The sequence below is a fragment of the Lissotriton helveticus genome, chromosome 11 (genome assembly GCF_964261635.1).
Source record: "Lissotriton helveticus chromosome 11, aLisHel1.1, whole genome shotgun sequence".
Taxonomy (NCBI): domain Eukaryota; kingdom Metazoa; phylum Chordata; class Amphibia; order Caudata; family Salamandridae; genus Lissotriton; species Lissotriton helveticus.
The window spans coordinates 69,772,546-69,790,502 of NC_136072.1; the positions used below are offsets into that span (position 1 = coordinate 69,772,546).

Below are 17,957 nucleotides of genomic sequence, written 5' to 3' on the forward strand. Positions count from 1 at the left end.
AGTGAGTCTGCTGACTAACTCAGGACCCTTGTTTGCCTCACCCTCAGAGAGTTCCTCTAGATCCTCCTCCTCAACTGCATTTTCCGTGTTGTGGAGGTCTGGATCCCCAGAGGTACCCTCTAAGGCTGGCATATTCCCATCTAGCTGAGAAATCTTTCTCGCATCATAGGTCTCTAAGAGACCTATCAGAAAGGGAATGGTGGGGTTAGACCCCTGTTTCAGTTTCTTGGAGGTACACACTTGTCTCATCTCCTGGAAACTGAGAGCTGCATATCTTGAAGTGACCTGTGGAGGGTCAATGCTTGCCAGGGGAGTCTCAGTGGACTCTCCATGGTCAGACATGCTTTTCTAGTGAGGTGTAAGTGGTGCACTTACCTACACTATTTGTTTGCCTACTGATCCCTTGCTAGAGTTGTAGTTTAGGGTGTGCTAGGCCCTAGGAGCTACAACAGCTGGTTCAGTAGAACTCAGAGTATTCTAAGCTAAGTTATATGTACCTTTAGTACTTATGTGATCTTTCAAATGATATTCTTAGGATATGTGTGGTAAAACAACAGCAAGCTCAAATCCCAACCGCTGCTCACCAATGTGAGAAGTTGGCCTGATATATAATGTTCACTATTCTAGTGAGCACTTTGTATCAGTCCAAACAACCCTTATTGATGATTGGTTGTAAGTCAACCTTATAGACCAGCTATCCTAGTAGCATGGATACGAGCAGTCTAAGGCTATTACTCTAGAGGGCGTGTTAAGCCAGCTGTTTTACCATCACATTACCCCTTGAACACCAAGTGAAAGGACACCACACAAGTTGTTATGAAAATAAACAGATATTTATTTATAACAAGACTACCCTGAACTCTTTATGAGTCAGGGAGCTAAGCACATAACAAAACTCTTAAGAAAATACTTTGTCGCACAATTTACACAAATGCCCTAGGGGCACGAAAAACCATATACACAGTACGTGGAATGCGAACTTGCTAGCAGGTAAGTAATACTTTTCTAGACTCAGGAATCGCTAGGCCTACAATTCTAAACACTGGGATTAGATGCAGGAGGCCTGTAGACGTCGTGTGCAGAGTGGGAACCCTCACGCGTAAGGCGGGAAAAAGTCTATGGAGGCTAGCAGTTGCAAAGTTACTGTTCTCGGGCGAACCCGACTAGGTGGGTCGAAAACGGGGGTGGATCCGAACACTTAGGGTGTTGGACTATGCTGAAGCACCGGAGTACTTGGTTTACCTAGCCCAGGGGCTGCGGCTGCATAGGGTTGAAGTTGCGTCGGAAACCCACGTTGAAGAACCAGGAGCCTGAAGAAAGAGTTGCTGGCAGGCGGCCAGTGAAGAGAGTTCGTGGAGATCCATGCCTGGATCAGGAAAGAAGAAGACCTGAAAGCAGAGGGGACCGATTTCTGAATCACTAGCCAGTGATTAGATGGGCACCAGGGTGGCACCGGACGACGTCACCTCGACCAGGTGAGTGGGCGCTGCTGGGCTCTGCAGTCTCTCGGACCAGGAGGCGTTGTCGGCGACCAGGATGGAGGTGCGAGCTGTCCCACGAAGGTCTCTGCTGTCGACGTCGCTGGACCCAGGATTGGGCAACAAGTCTTGGCAAATGCAAGGCCCACGCGGTGGACCTAAAATGGCGTCTTGAGTGGACCAGAAGGGTCCAGGGTGCTCCTCTGTTGGAGGGGAGCAAGGGCAAGTCTGGAGCAACCAGACCAGCAGTAGTTGTTGTCGTGGAGCGTCGTGAAGGGGTCACTAGCCAACGGGCAAGTGACCTGGACAACGCGGTGAGCAGCAAAGAGCAGAAGGGCCCCACGCAGATCTCGTGGATGCAGGGGGGCTGAACTTCGGTGCTGGAGCTGCTCAGGGTCGGGGCTTCTCTTACCCCAAAGCACTCAGTCGAGGGTCACTCGGGAGTCGTGCTGGACAAGCGTCGTGCAGTTCTGAAGATGGCCGGTCCCTCGAGGTCTCGTCGCACCCACGGATCACAGCTGGGCTGATGATGTAGGTTGAGGTCAGAGGTGCCAGGGAAGCCGGTTCTCGTCGTGCTGGAGCAGTCTTGATCCGAAGGAGAGACTGGCAACAGACCGCGATACTTGGTTGGTGCCTGCTGCTGCAGGGTGACTACTCCTTAGTCACAAGGGAGAAATCTTGAGAAGAGTCTTGAGTTCCTTCTTGCAGAAAGTAGTTTCAGGATTCAAAGATGATCTGATTTGGAAGGGGGCCAGTTCCTACCTTTATCCTGCAAAAAGGGGCTGGCACGCGACTAAGTCCTGCCCTATGGGTGGGACTAGGAGGGGGGTGGTTACACCCCTTTCCTTTGGCGGGCTTTCCCCAGATCAGGGGCTGGAGTGCCCCTGGAACTGGTTCCAGCCGGCCTATGCACAGTGAGCACCGGGGTGCCACTTGTAGTCACCTTCCTCTAAAGCCCTGCCTACCTAGGATACACATAATCCTGTCTGGGACGGTGCTGGCACCGCCCCTGACAGGAAACCCTTTGTCCTTGCCTCCTGCTCTGGGAGGACTCCCAGCAGCAGGAGGGCAGACTTGTGTCTCGGTGGCAGCATCCATTTTGTGGAGCTAAGGCTATGTCTGACTTTAACCGGGGTTACAGGTTACATACATGTCGTGTCCCTCTAGAAGGGTGGAATGCTAACCCCGTCGCCAGAATTGGCGAGGGGTTAGTATTCCAATTCGTATGACACCTTACTCGACATGTTTTGGTAAAGCGATACCAGAGTTGGCATATAACCGCGAGGATTATAATGCACTTAAGAGTATATGGTATGCGATATCATGGAAACGGCTAAGGGATGGATCCCGAAAGCCGCAGACAGGCTCAGCTCATGCCAGAGCACTATCTCACACGATTCCAAGCACTCTGCCTTCAGGATTGTCAAGGCCTGCCATAGGAGTGACTGATAGGAGATCTGTGTGTCCATTTTTAGGGTTAGATATAGGAATACTATATCTAAAGCAAAGGGTGTTTACACCACCTTGCCCCAGCTGTCGTGCAGCCAGTTGTGTCAGATTTGGATGGCCAGCCAGGGGTGGCATAATACATGCTGCAGCCCCTGGTAGGCCCTGGGTACACCCATGCCCTGGGTACCTAAGGTACACTGTACAGGGACTGATAAGGTGACTCAGTATCCAATTGGATATGTACCTAAGGTACATGGAATCCATTTTACAGAGAGAGCAGTGGGCCTGGGGTCCTGAATAGCAAGGCCCCAGGTCAACTAAGTCAGAAAACCAGCAAAACACCAGGCAAAAAGTTGGGGGCAACCATAGTCAGGGATCTACCTTCCTACAACCATCTTATCCAGAATGGCAAATTAATTACCAATACCTCAATAAAATGTGCATGGGATGCAGCTCATACCTCAGCTTGCGCAATCAATACTAGTGTCTTGTTGCGCAGACACACCTGACTCCGGATTCAAGCAAGAGGTTCAGTCTGCTATTTTAAACCAGCCGTTTGATCAGGAACATCTTTTCGGGCCGACAGTCGACACATCCCTAGAAAAGTTGAAGAAGGACACTGAAATTGCTAAGTCTATGGGGGCCTTACAGTTCCCTTCCCCTAGAGGCTCTTTTCGCTGCTCTTTCTACAGAGCCGGCTCAAAAAGCACGGGTTGAGAACAGCCCTCTACCACCTACAAAAGCCCCACTCAAACATCCCCCAAAGGATACTTTCGCGGAGGATAGAGAGGCAACAATAATAAAGGAAGAGGTTGCAGCAACAACAACCGCACCTCCCCTACCACTAAACAGTGACTTCCCTCCACTTCCCCCCGATTATCCCACTCCTGTCGAAGGACGTCTTTCACAGTTCCTACCTGTCATGAATTCCATCACAACAAAAGTGGGTAAGACAAATTATCCAGTATGGTTATTGCCTGGAACTCGCTTCTACCCCCAAACATTCCTCCCAGACAACACCTGGTGTCCTCAGAAAATCTTTACATTTCTCAAACAGGAGGTTCTCTCTCTATTACAAAATCACGCAATAGAACCAGTCCCTTTGCCTCATCAAAGCACAGGGGTTTACTCCCTCTACTTCCTAATTCCAAAAAAAGGACTGCTCTCTCAGGCCCATACTGGACTTCAGGCCACTAAACCTCTACATTCAGTCAGACCACTTCCACATGGTCACTCTACAACAGGTGCTTCCACTACAACAGGGCGACTTTCTCTCCACTCTGGATCTAAAGGACGCCTACTTCCATATTCCCATTCACCCCGCTAACAGGATATATCTCAGGTTTGTGATAGATGGTCAATACTACCAATTCAAAGTCCTCCCGTTTGGGGTCACTACAGCACCCAGAGTCTTCACCAACTGCCTCTCAGTAGTTGCAGCCCACTTAAGGAGACAGCATATTCATGTCTTCCCTTATCTGGATGACTGGCTCATAAACACCAAATCACACAGCAGCTGTGTGCAACACACACACAAGACAATTCAACTGATTCACAGCTTGGGATTCACAATAAACCTCGCCAAATACCAACTCCAATTGTCCAACATAACACAATACCTAGGGGCTACAATAGACACTTCAAAAGCTCTAGCATACCTCAACCCAGTCAGGATAAGGGCCACACAGACTCTAATCCCAACATTTCAGCCTCAACACTCACTACCAGCACGAGTGTTCATGCAATTAACCGGGATGATTTCTTCCTTCATTCTCCTCGTCCCTTATGCAAGACTCCAAATGTGTTCATTACAGGAATGTTTGGCGTGTCAGTGGAACCAGGCTCAAGGTCAGCTAACAGATCTGGTGTTGGTGGACGACCGCACCCATCGTGGTCTGCAGTAGTGGAAAAACTTCCCAAAATGCGGCCGTTGCTCAACCCAGTTCCACAGACCGTGCTAACTGTTAGGATTCGAGGGTATTCCTGTGTTTGTGTTTATGCATGAGCATCAGGTGTTCGGCCAGGACAGGGAGAAAAGGTAGTCCTACCTTCATGTCGGCCCTTGATATCGACAATGTGTAGGTTCCTGTTTCCTGGTGTTGGTTTCCGAGATGGCTGTTTGTTCCTTGCCTTTTTGTTGCTCACGGGCTCGTGAGTAACTTTAGTCCCCCGATAGTTTCTTTTTCTTCCCTGTGTGCTGCGTTCCCAGTTCCCAGTCGTCAGTCTCCCTTGCTTTCCCAAAGTATTCGTCGGTCTGAATCCAGCCAGCCCCTTCCTTCCTATCCTGTTTTGGGAGTATTTAGTTTCCCTCCCCCTTGCCCCCTTGCCCCCTTCCCTTCTTTTGTTTTGTATGGCTAGTTAACTCCTTCTGAAGGCATTGAAGGCATTACAGGGTTCGGAAGAAACGCTAGAGAAATGAACTTCCGGGTCGTTTCCTTTCGCGTCTTTCGTTTGCCAATTCCTGTCGTTTTGTGCAGAATTGACGTTTTAGGTCATTCCGCGAGTCCGCTTTGGAACCTACTAACATTGGGGTTTCGAATCTCTCTGGCCCTTGTTGTTTTGTCCTGATTATTTTATTACCACGAGCACTTGCAGGTTTTTTTTGTATTGGCCTGATATTAAGGCATTCTTTTTTCCCCTGATTACGAAAGAGACACCTTTGAGATAAATTATCCCGCTTCGTGATACTCCATATATACAAGAGGAGTTATCTTGATTCGGAGTGTGGTCATTTGTTATATGCCACCCGAAGAATTTCCGAAGCTAATCCTGCATTGTTGAATGGTAGGAGTGATTACCATCACAGCTTTATGATACCTTCTTTGTGTTGGCTCTATTGGGTGTATTTCTGAATTGTGCTTTTATTTATGTAGGTGCAGAAGCATGGAAGAGGGAGCTGTGACCATATTTCTTAGCCAGGGTGGAAGTGGACTTGGTGTCTCCTGATAATCTTCCACCCCCTTTTCTGGCCCATGTGCTTACTCATGGTTACATCTTGTGAGTGGTACATGAGTTGGGGAAGTGGATTGGTTTGTGCTTCGTTCCTGCAGTGGTTGGGCTGAGTGGACGGAATCCAACACTAACAGCAGACTCATCGCTCACCGGCTGGGGAGCTCATCTGCAAACCCATACCATTCAGGGCATAAGGACACCCCTTCCCCCAACAAAGACAATTCCACATAAACGACCTGGAATTGTTAGCAGTCTTCCTAGCGTTAACATCTTTTCAACTCCACCTCCTATGCAAAGCTGTCCTGGTCCGTGCAGACAATATGACAGCAATGTATTACATACAGAAACAGGGGGGAACACACACTCTGCAGCTTTCACACCTAGCTCAGAGCATATGGAGATGGGCCATTCCGCAAAACATATATCTCCTTGCAGAACACCTCCCAGGTGTACACAATCAGATAGCTGATCTGCTCAGTCTTCTGACAACGCAGCTCCATGAATGGGAACTTCATCATCAAGTTCTTTTTCCATTCTTTCGCAGGTGGGGCCACCCAGAAATAGATCTGTCCACCACACATCAAAACGTAAAATGCCCAACCTTCACGTCCAGGTATCCACACCCATTGTCCAAGGGCAATGCTCTATGGATGAACTGGTCAGGCAAATTTGCTTACGCTTGATCGCCTCTCCCACTCATTCAGTTAATATATCAGAAACTCAAACCGCATTCACTCACAATGATCCTAGTTGCTCCAACATGGGCCCAACAACCATGGTTCACAACCCTATTAGAACTATCAGTAGTACCTCATCAAAAACTACGTCTCTCACCCAAGCTTCTCACTCAGAACCATGGAGAGATAACACATCCAGATGCCAATAAGCTAAACCTTGCGATCTGGCACCTGAGGTCTCAGTTTGGCTACCTAAATCTTCTGCCGGACTGTGTGACTATCATTAAATAAGCTACACGCCCTACCACCAGAGCATGATATGCAGCAAAATGGAAACGATTTGCCATTTGTTGCACAAACAACATCAATCCACTAGGTGCTTCTATTCAGAACATTATTTGCTACATCTTGCATCTACAACAATGTAACCTAGCATATACATCTAATAGGCTGCTATGGCAGCTAGATGTAGCCTATCTCCAAAACAGACAACATTTGTCTTTGTTTCGAGTACGAGCTATCAAAGCTTTTATGGAAGGACTTAAAAGAATAACCCCACCCAGAGTCCCGCCCTCTCCAGTGTGGAACCGAAATGCGGTCCTTACCAAACTCATTGGTCCCTCTTTTGAATGGCTCCACAAACGCGAACTACATTTCCTCACTTGGAAGGTAGCCTTTTTGGTTGCTATTACATCTCTCAGAAGAGTTAGTAAACTCCAGGCATTAACCATACAAGAACCATTTTTACAAATCCATCATAACAAAGGGGTTCTTAGGCCTAGCCCTACAGTTTTTGCCAGTCTTATCTGCCTTCCATCTCAACCAGTCTGTTGAATTCCCAGTGTTTTCCCCTTAACAAGACTTGGTGGCAGAATGAGCTCTTCACACCTTAGACGTTAAAAGAGCAATACTCTACTACATTGAAAGGACAAAATCTTTTAGAAAGACCAAACAACTGTTTGTGACTTTCTCCCCACCTCATAAAGGCAATCCCGTCTCAAAAGCAGGATTTGCAAGGTGGATTGTTAAATGCATCCAAATATGCTATATCAAAGCAAACGCCCCCTAACCATTCCCCCAAGAGCTCATTCCACACGCAAACTAGGGGCTTCCATTGCATTCTTAGGGAACATTCCCCTAGATGACGTCTGCTAAGCAGCAACTTGGGCTTCACCACACACCTTCAAAAAACACTATTGTGTAGATGTGCAGGCAAAACAAGCAAGTGTGGGCCAGGCCGTATTAAGAACACTTTTCAAACCACTGCAACAGATACAGGTAGCCACTGCTAAGGAGGTAACTGCTGTACAGTCTATGCAAAAGTATAAAATTTCCGGCTCATATGCCTCGAATGGAAACTGCTACTTACCAGTATGCATATGTTCTTGCCGTGTAGAGTTGCAGATTCGAATACGCTCACCCACCTCCCCGGATACCTCTATCTGTTCCAATACTATCTTACTTAGATACATAACACATGGACATCTCTTTCTACTGCTTACTACTCAATCGTAACCCTTCATGGCAAAACAATCTAAGGATGGAGTCGATGCCCATGCGCACTATCATCCTAAGGAGGAGTCACCTACCTCGTGACTACAAAGACTTCTTCCAGATCACAAACAAGGGCAAACCTCCAAGCCCAACACCAGATGGCGATCTATGCAAAAGTATACAAAACTGCAGCTCTACATGCCAAGAACAGATGCATACTGGTAAGTAGCATTTTCCTTCCTGTGGCACAGGATTACAACAACTTAATCCACACATGAACTCAGACCGTGGTTTGCAGTCTTTTTAATATTCTTGGGTACTTGTGGTGGAGTTATTCATGGTTCACTAATTTGGCTTTTGGCACCATCAACATATTTTTTGTGACTTGGTGTTACTAGTTCTCTGATTGAGATGGCACTTAATACTTGAAGTACGATCGACATGGATGGTGGCACTTTTGCAAAGCATGCACAGATGGATCTCTTCATAGCTCTTTGCCTGTTGATCATGTAGTGTCGCAACTTATAAGTCTGTTTTATTGCATAGCTCCTGAGCCTGGGCGCCCTGGAACAAGCACTTTAAACAGATTTTCGGCACTTCAGCAACCACCCTCTGACCGAGATCCTAGTAGAGTGATTCAGCGGTAAGTGTTTTACAATGTTAAAATGCCAACATGAGGAGAAACATTGTAGAGTATGGAAAAGTCATTGGGAGGCTGTATTAAAAGTATAGATTTATTTTTTTGTAATGAACAGTGGATTAGTTTGAGAGGGCTATAGATCTGCCAGATAGACTCGTGAAAAGTGACAGCAGGCGCAAAGATGAATGCTTTGAACTCGAGGCCTTTTTTGAAATAAAAAATATAAAAATTTGTATCTTTCTGCTATCTAGATTCTGCTTTTGAGGAACAAAAAAAGGATACACATGGCATTAGCTTTTTTATTTCCTTCAACTTTTCTATTTTCTCTGAGCTGAAGCAAAGTTGCAGTATGTACTTTACTGGACTCCTCATTATTTAGTGTTCTTTTGAATTATGCAGCGCTGAACTTTTCACTGAATGCTTTTGCCCTCTTTAAGAACTGTCAGTTTTTCTCCTCTTGTTTTAACACCCTGTAAAGATCAATCACCTCAGCAGCTATTTGTGGGAAGCTGGCCTTTTTTGTAGTGTACCAATGTAGGGGTACACCATGCACAATGTCCAGACGACCCTTACTCTAATAATCCCAAGTGCCCTATTTGTGGCAGTGTGGTCGAGCAGCTTAGGCTTGTCAGAGGTGAGTGTTGAGCATTTGTTGTACATAGTCAATAAATGAAACACTCAAAAAGAAATCTGAGACCAATTAAGAAAAATAACAGACTTGTTCGAGGCACATGAGCTCAGAATACATACTTGTGCATAGATCGCCATCTGGTTGTGGGCTCGGATGTTTGGACTTTGTTGTCTTGGAAGAAGTCTTTGCAGTCATGAGATAGGCGACTCCTCCTTTGGACGATAGTGGGTATGGGCATCGACTCCAACTTTAATTGGTTTTTTCCGCCATCGGGTTCGTATGTGAACAGCTGCGCTCCGGTTCAGCACCGTGTTTCCAACCTTTTCGACATGCAACCCATCAACACTCGACGGTATGGTTTCGTTTGCATGCCCTTCGGCGCGCTAACGTTAAAATCCTCTATTCCGGTCATCAATGCGGGCCGCTGGGCCTATCGGCGCCATTCGGCCCTACGGCTAATGGAAAGGACTCCATTTAAAAAATGCCTCAAGTGTGGAGCTAAATCTCCACAAAGTGAGCACCAGCAGGTGTGCAACCTTTGCCTCTCACCAGAACACGAGGAAAGGGATTGCCAGGCCTGTGCTTCTTTTCGCTCCAAGAAGACTATCTGTGATCGCCAGGCTCGACGACACGTTATGGCTCAACAGGCTGCACCGGTGCCGGTCGACATTTTCAACGAAGGCCCCGATGTTCCAGAGTCATAGGATTCGGAAGAGCTCGATCGTCTCTGCAGCTGATGACACTGACTCCGATGACCACGACACTCCAGGTCAACGAGTGAGTACAAGGGTCCATGCCCCTGCCCCACCCGAAAAACAAAAGGCTCCGGTCAAAGCTTTGCCTGAAGGCCTAGTTCGAGATAGAAAGAGAATGTTCGAGGCATATGAGCTGCAGACCACACACTGTGCATAGATCGCCGTCTGGTGTTGGGCCCGGATGGTTGCACTTTGTTCGAGATAGGTGACTCCTCCTTTGGACCATAGTGCGCATGGGCATCGGCCCCATCTTCAGATTGGTTTTTTCCCACTATCGGGCTCGGATGTGTTTATCGCGCTCCAGTTCAGTACCGTGAACAATTCAACTTTTGACGCGCAATCCTCACCCTTTCTACAGTATTGTTTTTGATCGCGACCCCTAATCGGCACGCACCTTCAACTTCGAAGTCTTTGATTCCAGTCGTCGACTAAGGCTTTCGGGCCTACTTAGGCCATTACATCTAGCTAATGAAAAGGACTCCATTTAAGAAGTGTCCTCAATGTGGGTCGAAGTTCCCACACACAGATCTTCATGAGGTGTTTAACCTCTGCCTTTCACTGGAGCACAAGGCCAGAGACTGTCCAGTTTGCGCCTCATTCCGCTCCAAGAAGACTATTCGAGATCGTCGAGCTCGAAGAAGCATGACTCGCTCGTCAACATCGATTCCCGATGACATCTTCCAGGAGGGCATCGATGTACCAGAACAGAAGTGGGTCAAAGAAGACTACGAAGCCGATGACTCCGACGTCGAAGACATCACTCCTGGACAGCGGGTCGTAAGTACTAACGTCGACCCCGACCCCCTCCCCCCAACATCTAAAAAGACTTTGGTCACACTTTCACTTTCGGGCCCAGGTGCACACCGAGACAGTACTTCTCACGCCTCGCCTCCGAGCCCGGCAAAGAAGTCAACAACTAAGCCTTCAGGCCACTAAAGCTCGAATCAGCCTGCCGTCCGTGTCAAAGCCCCGACACCAAAAAAGAAGCAATTGTCTTCTTCCTCCTCCTCAGTGCCCGCTACGGCCTTTGCACCAAAGCCTACCGGCTCCAATCCCTCGACTTTGAAGAAACCATTGGAACGGAGCAAGAAACTGCTACTGAAAAATACAGACTCTTAACCTTTGGAGCCGAAAAAGACCTCGGAACCAAAAAAACAACCGGCTCCGCACACAAACATTCGGAACCGAAAAAAACGCCACCGAAAGACCAACCTCCAGCAGAAGAGCTTTTCAAACTGGATCCCACCCAAAAAAATCTTCTAAAAGACCCAAAGACTGGCCAGCTGACTCAGTTCTAAAAAGAGACTTAAAAAAGAAAGACATTGCTACATCTACTCTCAGGATTCCTTCTCCACCTTCTCCTCCCCCACCTCCTCCTCCCCCACCTCCACCTCCACCTTCTCCACCACACCACTCTCCTACACCATCTCCTCCACCAGTGGATGATGATGACACCTCTAATGACACAGGGGAGGGTGCAGATGATGAGCCACTAGGGCATCCTAGTCCACCTTCTACCCCAGACCCTTGGGACGATTACAACACGCCAGATGTCTCTAACGTACCACAAGACAACATCTACCCCTTTGGACCTTCCCCTTCAGAGGATACCATGGAACCAGCTCGTTCACAGAGCTGCACAATACCATGGGGTTAACTTACACATAGACCCTGTGGAAGAGGATTTTTTAATGGACACTTTTGATATTTCACTTAAGTCCACCTCCATTCTACCTATGCTCAAAGGAGTAATTAAACATGCACCGGAAGTGTTTAAAGATCCGGTTAGAGCTAGGGTTATTAACCCCAGGATAGAGAAAAAATATAAAGCCGCCCCAGTAGACCCAGCATACATTAAGGGCCACATACCGTTGGACTCCTTAGTAGTCTCCAACGCCAGGAAAAGGGCTAAATCGCAAACATCAGGGGACCCTCCACCTCCCGACAAAGAGTCCAAACTCTTGGGCGCTTCTGGTAAACGCTCAGCGTCACAAGCAGCTAACATATGGCGTATTACCAACACTCAAGCTCTGTTAGCTAGGTATGATAGAGCACATTACGACAAGCCAGAGTCTATATTGCAACACCTTCCGGACAAATATAAAACAAAGGCCTGTAGTGTAGTTCCTATTATCCCAATAGGCTCTGCGCATTGGAATAATATCTTCAATAGTATAGACGTAGGACAGAGGTTAACTAGGTCTTCTACTGACGATATTAGACTTAAAGTTTAGTGTTTGCCAGCTAGCTCAGAGTTCACTAGAAACTTTCTCGAATAGACAAGGAGGAGTTTAACCTCCCTGGATAGACAAGAAGGGATTTAGTTTCTGACAACCATAGAACATGACAACTTTGCTCTCCCCTAATCAAGAGTATATCTCTAGAGTTGTGTGAAAACAAAAGACAACTTATTTTACTCAGTCAGTTCAGTGCATTCTTAGTTTCACCAGATTGTAGAGAAAAGGAAGAGACGGGCGTGTTCAATCAAAAGATGTTATTTATTGATCAGTCTCTTTTCTCATACAAGAGAAATGAATCATTTCATTTCATTAACTTTTATTCGATTATAAAATTTGTATAATCATAAAAAGTACGATTTTATAAAGAAATGAATCACTATTATTGCAATACTTATAGTTAAGTAAAGTGCATACAGTAATAACAGAATTATAAAATAATACTGTAAAAGCATTGATATGGTTTCTTAGCCATATGATACTTAAAATGGATAAAATAGATACATACATATATGCATTGACTAATCGTACTCAACTGGTGCTTCTAACTACGCCTACCCCAATGTACCTGACCTAAGCCTAATACGTGGGCGGGAGTAGATAAGTAGCAGTTTAAGTTAAGTTTGCTTTGCCAAGGGTCTGCTTCAAGAATTCTCTGCAAGGGGTTATTCAGTTCAGTACCTGGGATTTAGAAGGCTGGAGGGCTGGTATCTCTATCTCAGGGCTTGATATCCCAGCTGCCTGCAAGGGCGGCTGGAAGCACCGGAGCTGGATTTCTCGGCAGGAGAAAAGGCAGCGTCTCTCTCTCAGCGCGTCAGAAAGGAGGGGCAGAGTCTGTGGGCTTCGCTGTCAGCTGGGCTCCTCGGCAAGTCTCGCTGCTCCAATCTTGTCACCACCTCGTGTGTTTGCTTAAGGCAATGTCGGTATTATTTATACCTGAAAGGTGCCGAGATTGACGTAAGGATGGACATAAATACGTCAATAAGGATGTCATATGAACTGGTCGTTCGCACATTCTTTACTGAAGTTCTCGGCTAAATCAAAACAATGGCTGCGGGGATTTCCCAGGTCGCTGTAGGTTTGATTTGTTTTGAGAACACCGTATGCCTATTAGGGGGCTGGAGAAATAGTGCTTGCCTAATGAGATGGCATGCGCTATGACCTAATCAGATAACGGGTTTCTGTGCCGTTGTATGGCTAATCAGATAACGGGTTTTCGTGCAGTTGAATGGCTGCTAGTTAATTGTTAACCAGACAAGGGTCAGAAATAGGGGGATCGATACAGTACCCATAGTAAATACATCACACCCACTCCACGTAATCTATGTCCATATTTACAAATCTAGGCATAGTAAACAAAACTAGTAGTGCATGTGTATACCGAACCACCCCAAAATACAATCAAATGCATTTTGAAAATTGGAAATGCGAAATACACGAAAAGATGAGTATAGTTACTATATGCACTTCAAGCAGTATAATAATGCAAAATCTAATACGCATATTTTGAAATCAGCATGAATGAAATGCGGAAATTACACATGAAATGGCTCTTAATACAGAAGAAAAAATTCGAGACCATCTCATCACAAAATCATAAATACTTGTGAACATGCTAGAGGGTAGCTAATGTCTCTAGAGTAGCTAAAAATAGAAATTTGTTCTCTAAGAATAGTTTTACTTTAAGCAGAAGATAAGTGTCCCAAAAACTCGTAAATATTTTTGGAAATGGAAAGAGAAAAAAAATTGTCCCGCTCTCCGTAAAAACTGGTGAGAAAATTTCTTATTGCTTTATTTTCAAAGTTGAAGGCCAACTTCAGGGTGTAGGGAACGCCGTGTGCTAGTTTGCTCAAAGTCATTCTTTCTGCTCTGGTGAAAACATCATATTGTTGAGACTTTCGAAAAAACTGTCAACTGCTTCTTGCGAAAGTTCCACTAACTCGGAAAAATTAATTAACATGCATTCATGAGCATGATTGCCTTCATTGATGTTTCGATCAGCATAGCCGACAGAAGGTCGTACCTGATCGATGCTGCTTTCATCTTGTACTTCACTACTCTTCAATCGTAGTGGTGAAGTCTCCACGAATGCCGTCATCAGGATTGGTAGCCGCTGGGGACAGTACAATGCATGAGCCGTTACCGGACCCAACAAAGTCTCTGCGTCCATTGGCACATCCGATTGTAGTGTCAGACAGGTGTCCAACACGCATTCTTCGCCGCATAGCAAGCACCTTAATACAGGCATAACACAACGTTGCCATATCGGTCTAAATGAAAGAAACCAAGTCATGTTCAGGTCTCTAAGCCGGGCTATTCCAAGGACTTTAGTTACGCGGTCCCTGTAGCGTATGGCTAGGATCGTTTCTTGCATTGTCGCTGGTGTCTTGTCTGTGACGTGGTTTGCCATAGCGAAGTAACAGGATTAAAAATAGGATGCCTGCCACTAGTCCCAAAAGAAGAGGAAGTCCGCCAAAGATGGAATGGACAAAATCAGGAAAAATACCCAGGATGGCTTTGAATGGGGTTAAAGCTCCCGAAAACACTGTCTTAAATATACTCGCGATTCCACTTGTATCAGAAATATTTAAGATTTCGCTCAGTATTTCTGCGAAATGTATGGGGGAATTGGTTGATAACAGTGAATGAATCTCTGCAGTTGTCCTTGCAACTTGGAGATCATACGTTTCTTTTGATGACGTTAACCGGGTTGGCGCCTGTAGGAGCACAGTCTTCATTCTGCTTAAAGTATCAATTCGAATAGAAGAAATTTTCAAACTGGGCCATAACCTTGCCTCCCTGTCTCGAGCATCGTTTGGGAACAATACTCGTTCACAGCACATGACCTTCGTAGTCACGGTTATGAGATAAGGTTTTCCGGGCAGCAGACTGCAACATCTGCGATCTACAATTAGAATGTAACTCCCGTTCGAGAGTCTCCTAAAGAATGGTTCTATTTGTGTTGCAGGTGTGCCTAGCTGGTGACATGAAAGTTTATTTGTAGTCCCTTCACAGGCTCCATGCAAACTAATACCCTGACACAGAAGTGTACCGCTTAGTGACCTTGCACAATTATTGCCACTAAGAAACACATTCTGGCCTTTATTACTAACACATGTGTGTGTATAGGGCAAGTTCCATGTTGACTTAATGTATCCTTTACCCAACCTTTCATACTGGCCTGCCTGTATATATTTTTGGCAGTATTGAAACTGGAAGGTTGTTATCGGAATATTTATTATCCCGTGTATTATCCATTCAATGACAGGTCGTTCTGACATCGTCAATGGTAATCTCTCAAGTTTTTCAATGCTCAGAATTGTATAGTCAGCACCCTTCTGTGCCAAACTGATTTGTTTATCAGTAAGGTTAAAGATATTAAACAGTGACGTTGTGTTGATCAAACGCCAAGGCACATAGCCTGAACGCAGATTTTGTAACGTCCAGCCAAGTTGTACAATAGAACGCAATTGGGACTGACCGTGTTGTAACATCAGTAAGTCTTGCGATATTATATCGATTGCTGAAGACACAATACTGTCCAGTGAATATATTCTGGAGGACAGAGTCATTAACCCATTGTCCACAACAGAAAGTGATTTTTCCAAATTAATACGGTCAATTTCCCGTAGTTTTTCTGCTGTCTCAATTTGAGTTTCTTTCCAAGCTTCATTGTAAGCTGCATATATAGAGGCCGCTATGAAACGTTTTTGACGCTGTTTGCGTGGTCCCATAATGAAATCACGCAAGTCAGCACCATCTTGAAGTAAAGTTAGGTGTTGCTTAATTTCTGCCAGTGTGGATGTTTGTAGCCATTGAAGGCAGAGCTTGCCCACACTGTAAGTAGTTACTATCCCTGGATGTTGTCTTTGGGAATATCTAGGGTCTGGCCTGGTCAATTTGAACCCCTGTATTTTGTTCAGGAATCTGTCTTGACAGCTATTTGTAACAGTGGGCCAGATCAACCATTGTTTCCAATCAGGATGTGTTCTGTTTTGGTTTAAAATATGGTTCACGTCTACCTCAACATCTATAGAGCTATTACTGTTCGTTGTTGGCTTTGGAATAGACGGTTTGTTTAAGTCTTTGATTTTGGCTAAGCCAAGACAGGTAGTTTGTTGAATAGTATCATTCAAAAATATAATTTGTTCTGGGATCATGCAGGCTCTGAACAATGATTCTATACCTTGTACTTGCCAATCTTTTGTACCCCAAACAGTTTTTGCTTCAATGTTATTGTTCCAGAAATCAAAACCAAATGTATTCATTTGCTCAAAAAATGAATCTGAATATATCAATTTTGTGTTTGTAAGCATGGTCTTCATACCTGTCTTATTCGACAATTTGAAATAAAATGTTTCTGCATTACTTGTGTTAAACCCTGAAAAGTATGAATATTTATCATAAAATGTTTTAGAACTACCCTTTGGAGGAGTAGCACAATGTTCCCATTGGTTATAATTTAAATCATTTCTAGGTTGTGCAGATTTATGTAGAAAATGGTTACCATAGTGGTTGTAGCAGAACATTTGATCATAATTAGACGAACCCTGCAAATAATCATGTTCTGTAAATTTAGCAGACATTACTATGTCAGACATCATATCATTAATACTTTCAAAGTCCCAATCATCAGCAAATGTGCTTGGTTTTACAAAGTCACTTAACGAGATCTTAAATTGATGTGGATACTTCAGGATTTCAACCGGGCCATAGATTTCATAATCAGTATTGTCCCATGCTACATCGCCTGGTATAGGATTGGCTGTGAAGTTCACTGAAGAAAGTTCTCTTTTCTCGACATGTGAAGATGTGTGTGGTTTAAGGACCAAGTTGATTTTCTGGCTTGCTGTGTCCATTTTAGCATATGTTCCCTCAATGAAATGTCCCAAGCATAGTACCATGATGAGCCAAAGTATGAGGACAAATGCACCTAATGTCACCCAAATTTCAATCCATGGAGAAGTTAGATAGGTTCCCTTTAGTTGATGAAAAAGTTCCTTTGCTTTGTCTTTAAAAGTTTTTGTTGATGGCTGTACTTCTGGTTCACTTGGATCTTCAGAAAAATCATCGAAGTTGATGAAGTAAGCGGATGCCGTTCTGTCAATTGTTCCAATTGCTTCTGGATTACTTTTTGATTTTTGATTTTGCTTTGTTTCATTAGAAAAGTCTGTAATTACATCATCGTAGGTCGGTGTTTCTTGATGAAAAGCTTTGATTTGGGTTTTTAGAGGTTCAAGTTCCATTGCTTTATTGCATAGTCCTTGTTGTTTCACTGTAGATTTTTCAAATGTGATCAGTCTTTCAGTTTGAACCTCTGTGGATGTAGCAAACTTTGGTGTTCTGCTACTTCTTGGGAGTCCACTTGGCCTACTATTTGTTATCGGCCACATGATTGTGGTTTAACCAGGTCGATGGATATGACTCGGTTCTCCTTTTTACCAGCAAGGGGCGGTAGTACTACTGATCTTGTCCCGTTGATAGACAAGACAGGAACTGCTTTTCTGTAAGAAGGCCCAAATTCCTTCTTTACCGCGATCTTCTCTCTGACTAGATCCCCGACTTTTGGAATCCAGACAGGCCTTGCTGGGACAGGTGGTTTTTCTTCAGTGGTTGTTGGCTGCTGTTTCAACTTTTTGTTGCT

At 45.1% G+C, this 17,957-nt stretch overlaps 1 protein-coding gene across 1 annotated transcript in view; it reads left to right on the top strand.

Moving 5' to 3' along the window:
* Positions 1–17,957, top strand: part of LOC144791478 (eukaryotic translation initiation factor 4 gamma 1-like) — a 324,564-nt gene that overhangs the window by 188,914 nt on the left and 117,693 nt on the right. Inside the window, exon 10 of the mRNA XM_078666169.1 lies at positions 8,597–8,693. Within this exon, the coding sequence (XP_078522295.1) occupies positions 8,597–8,693 (97 nt within the window). The remainder of the gene's footprint in view (positions 1–8,596; positions 8,694–17,957) is intronic.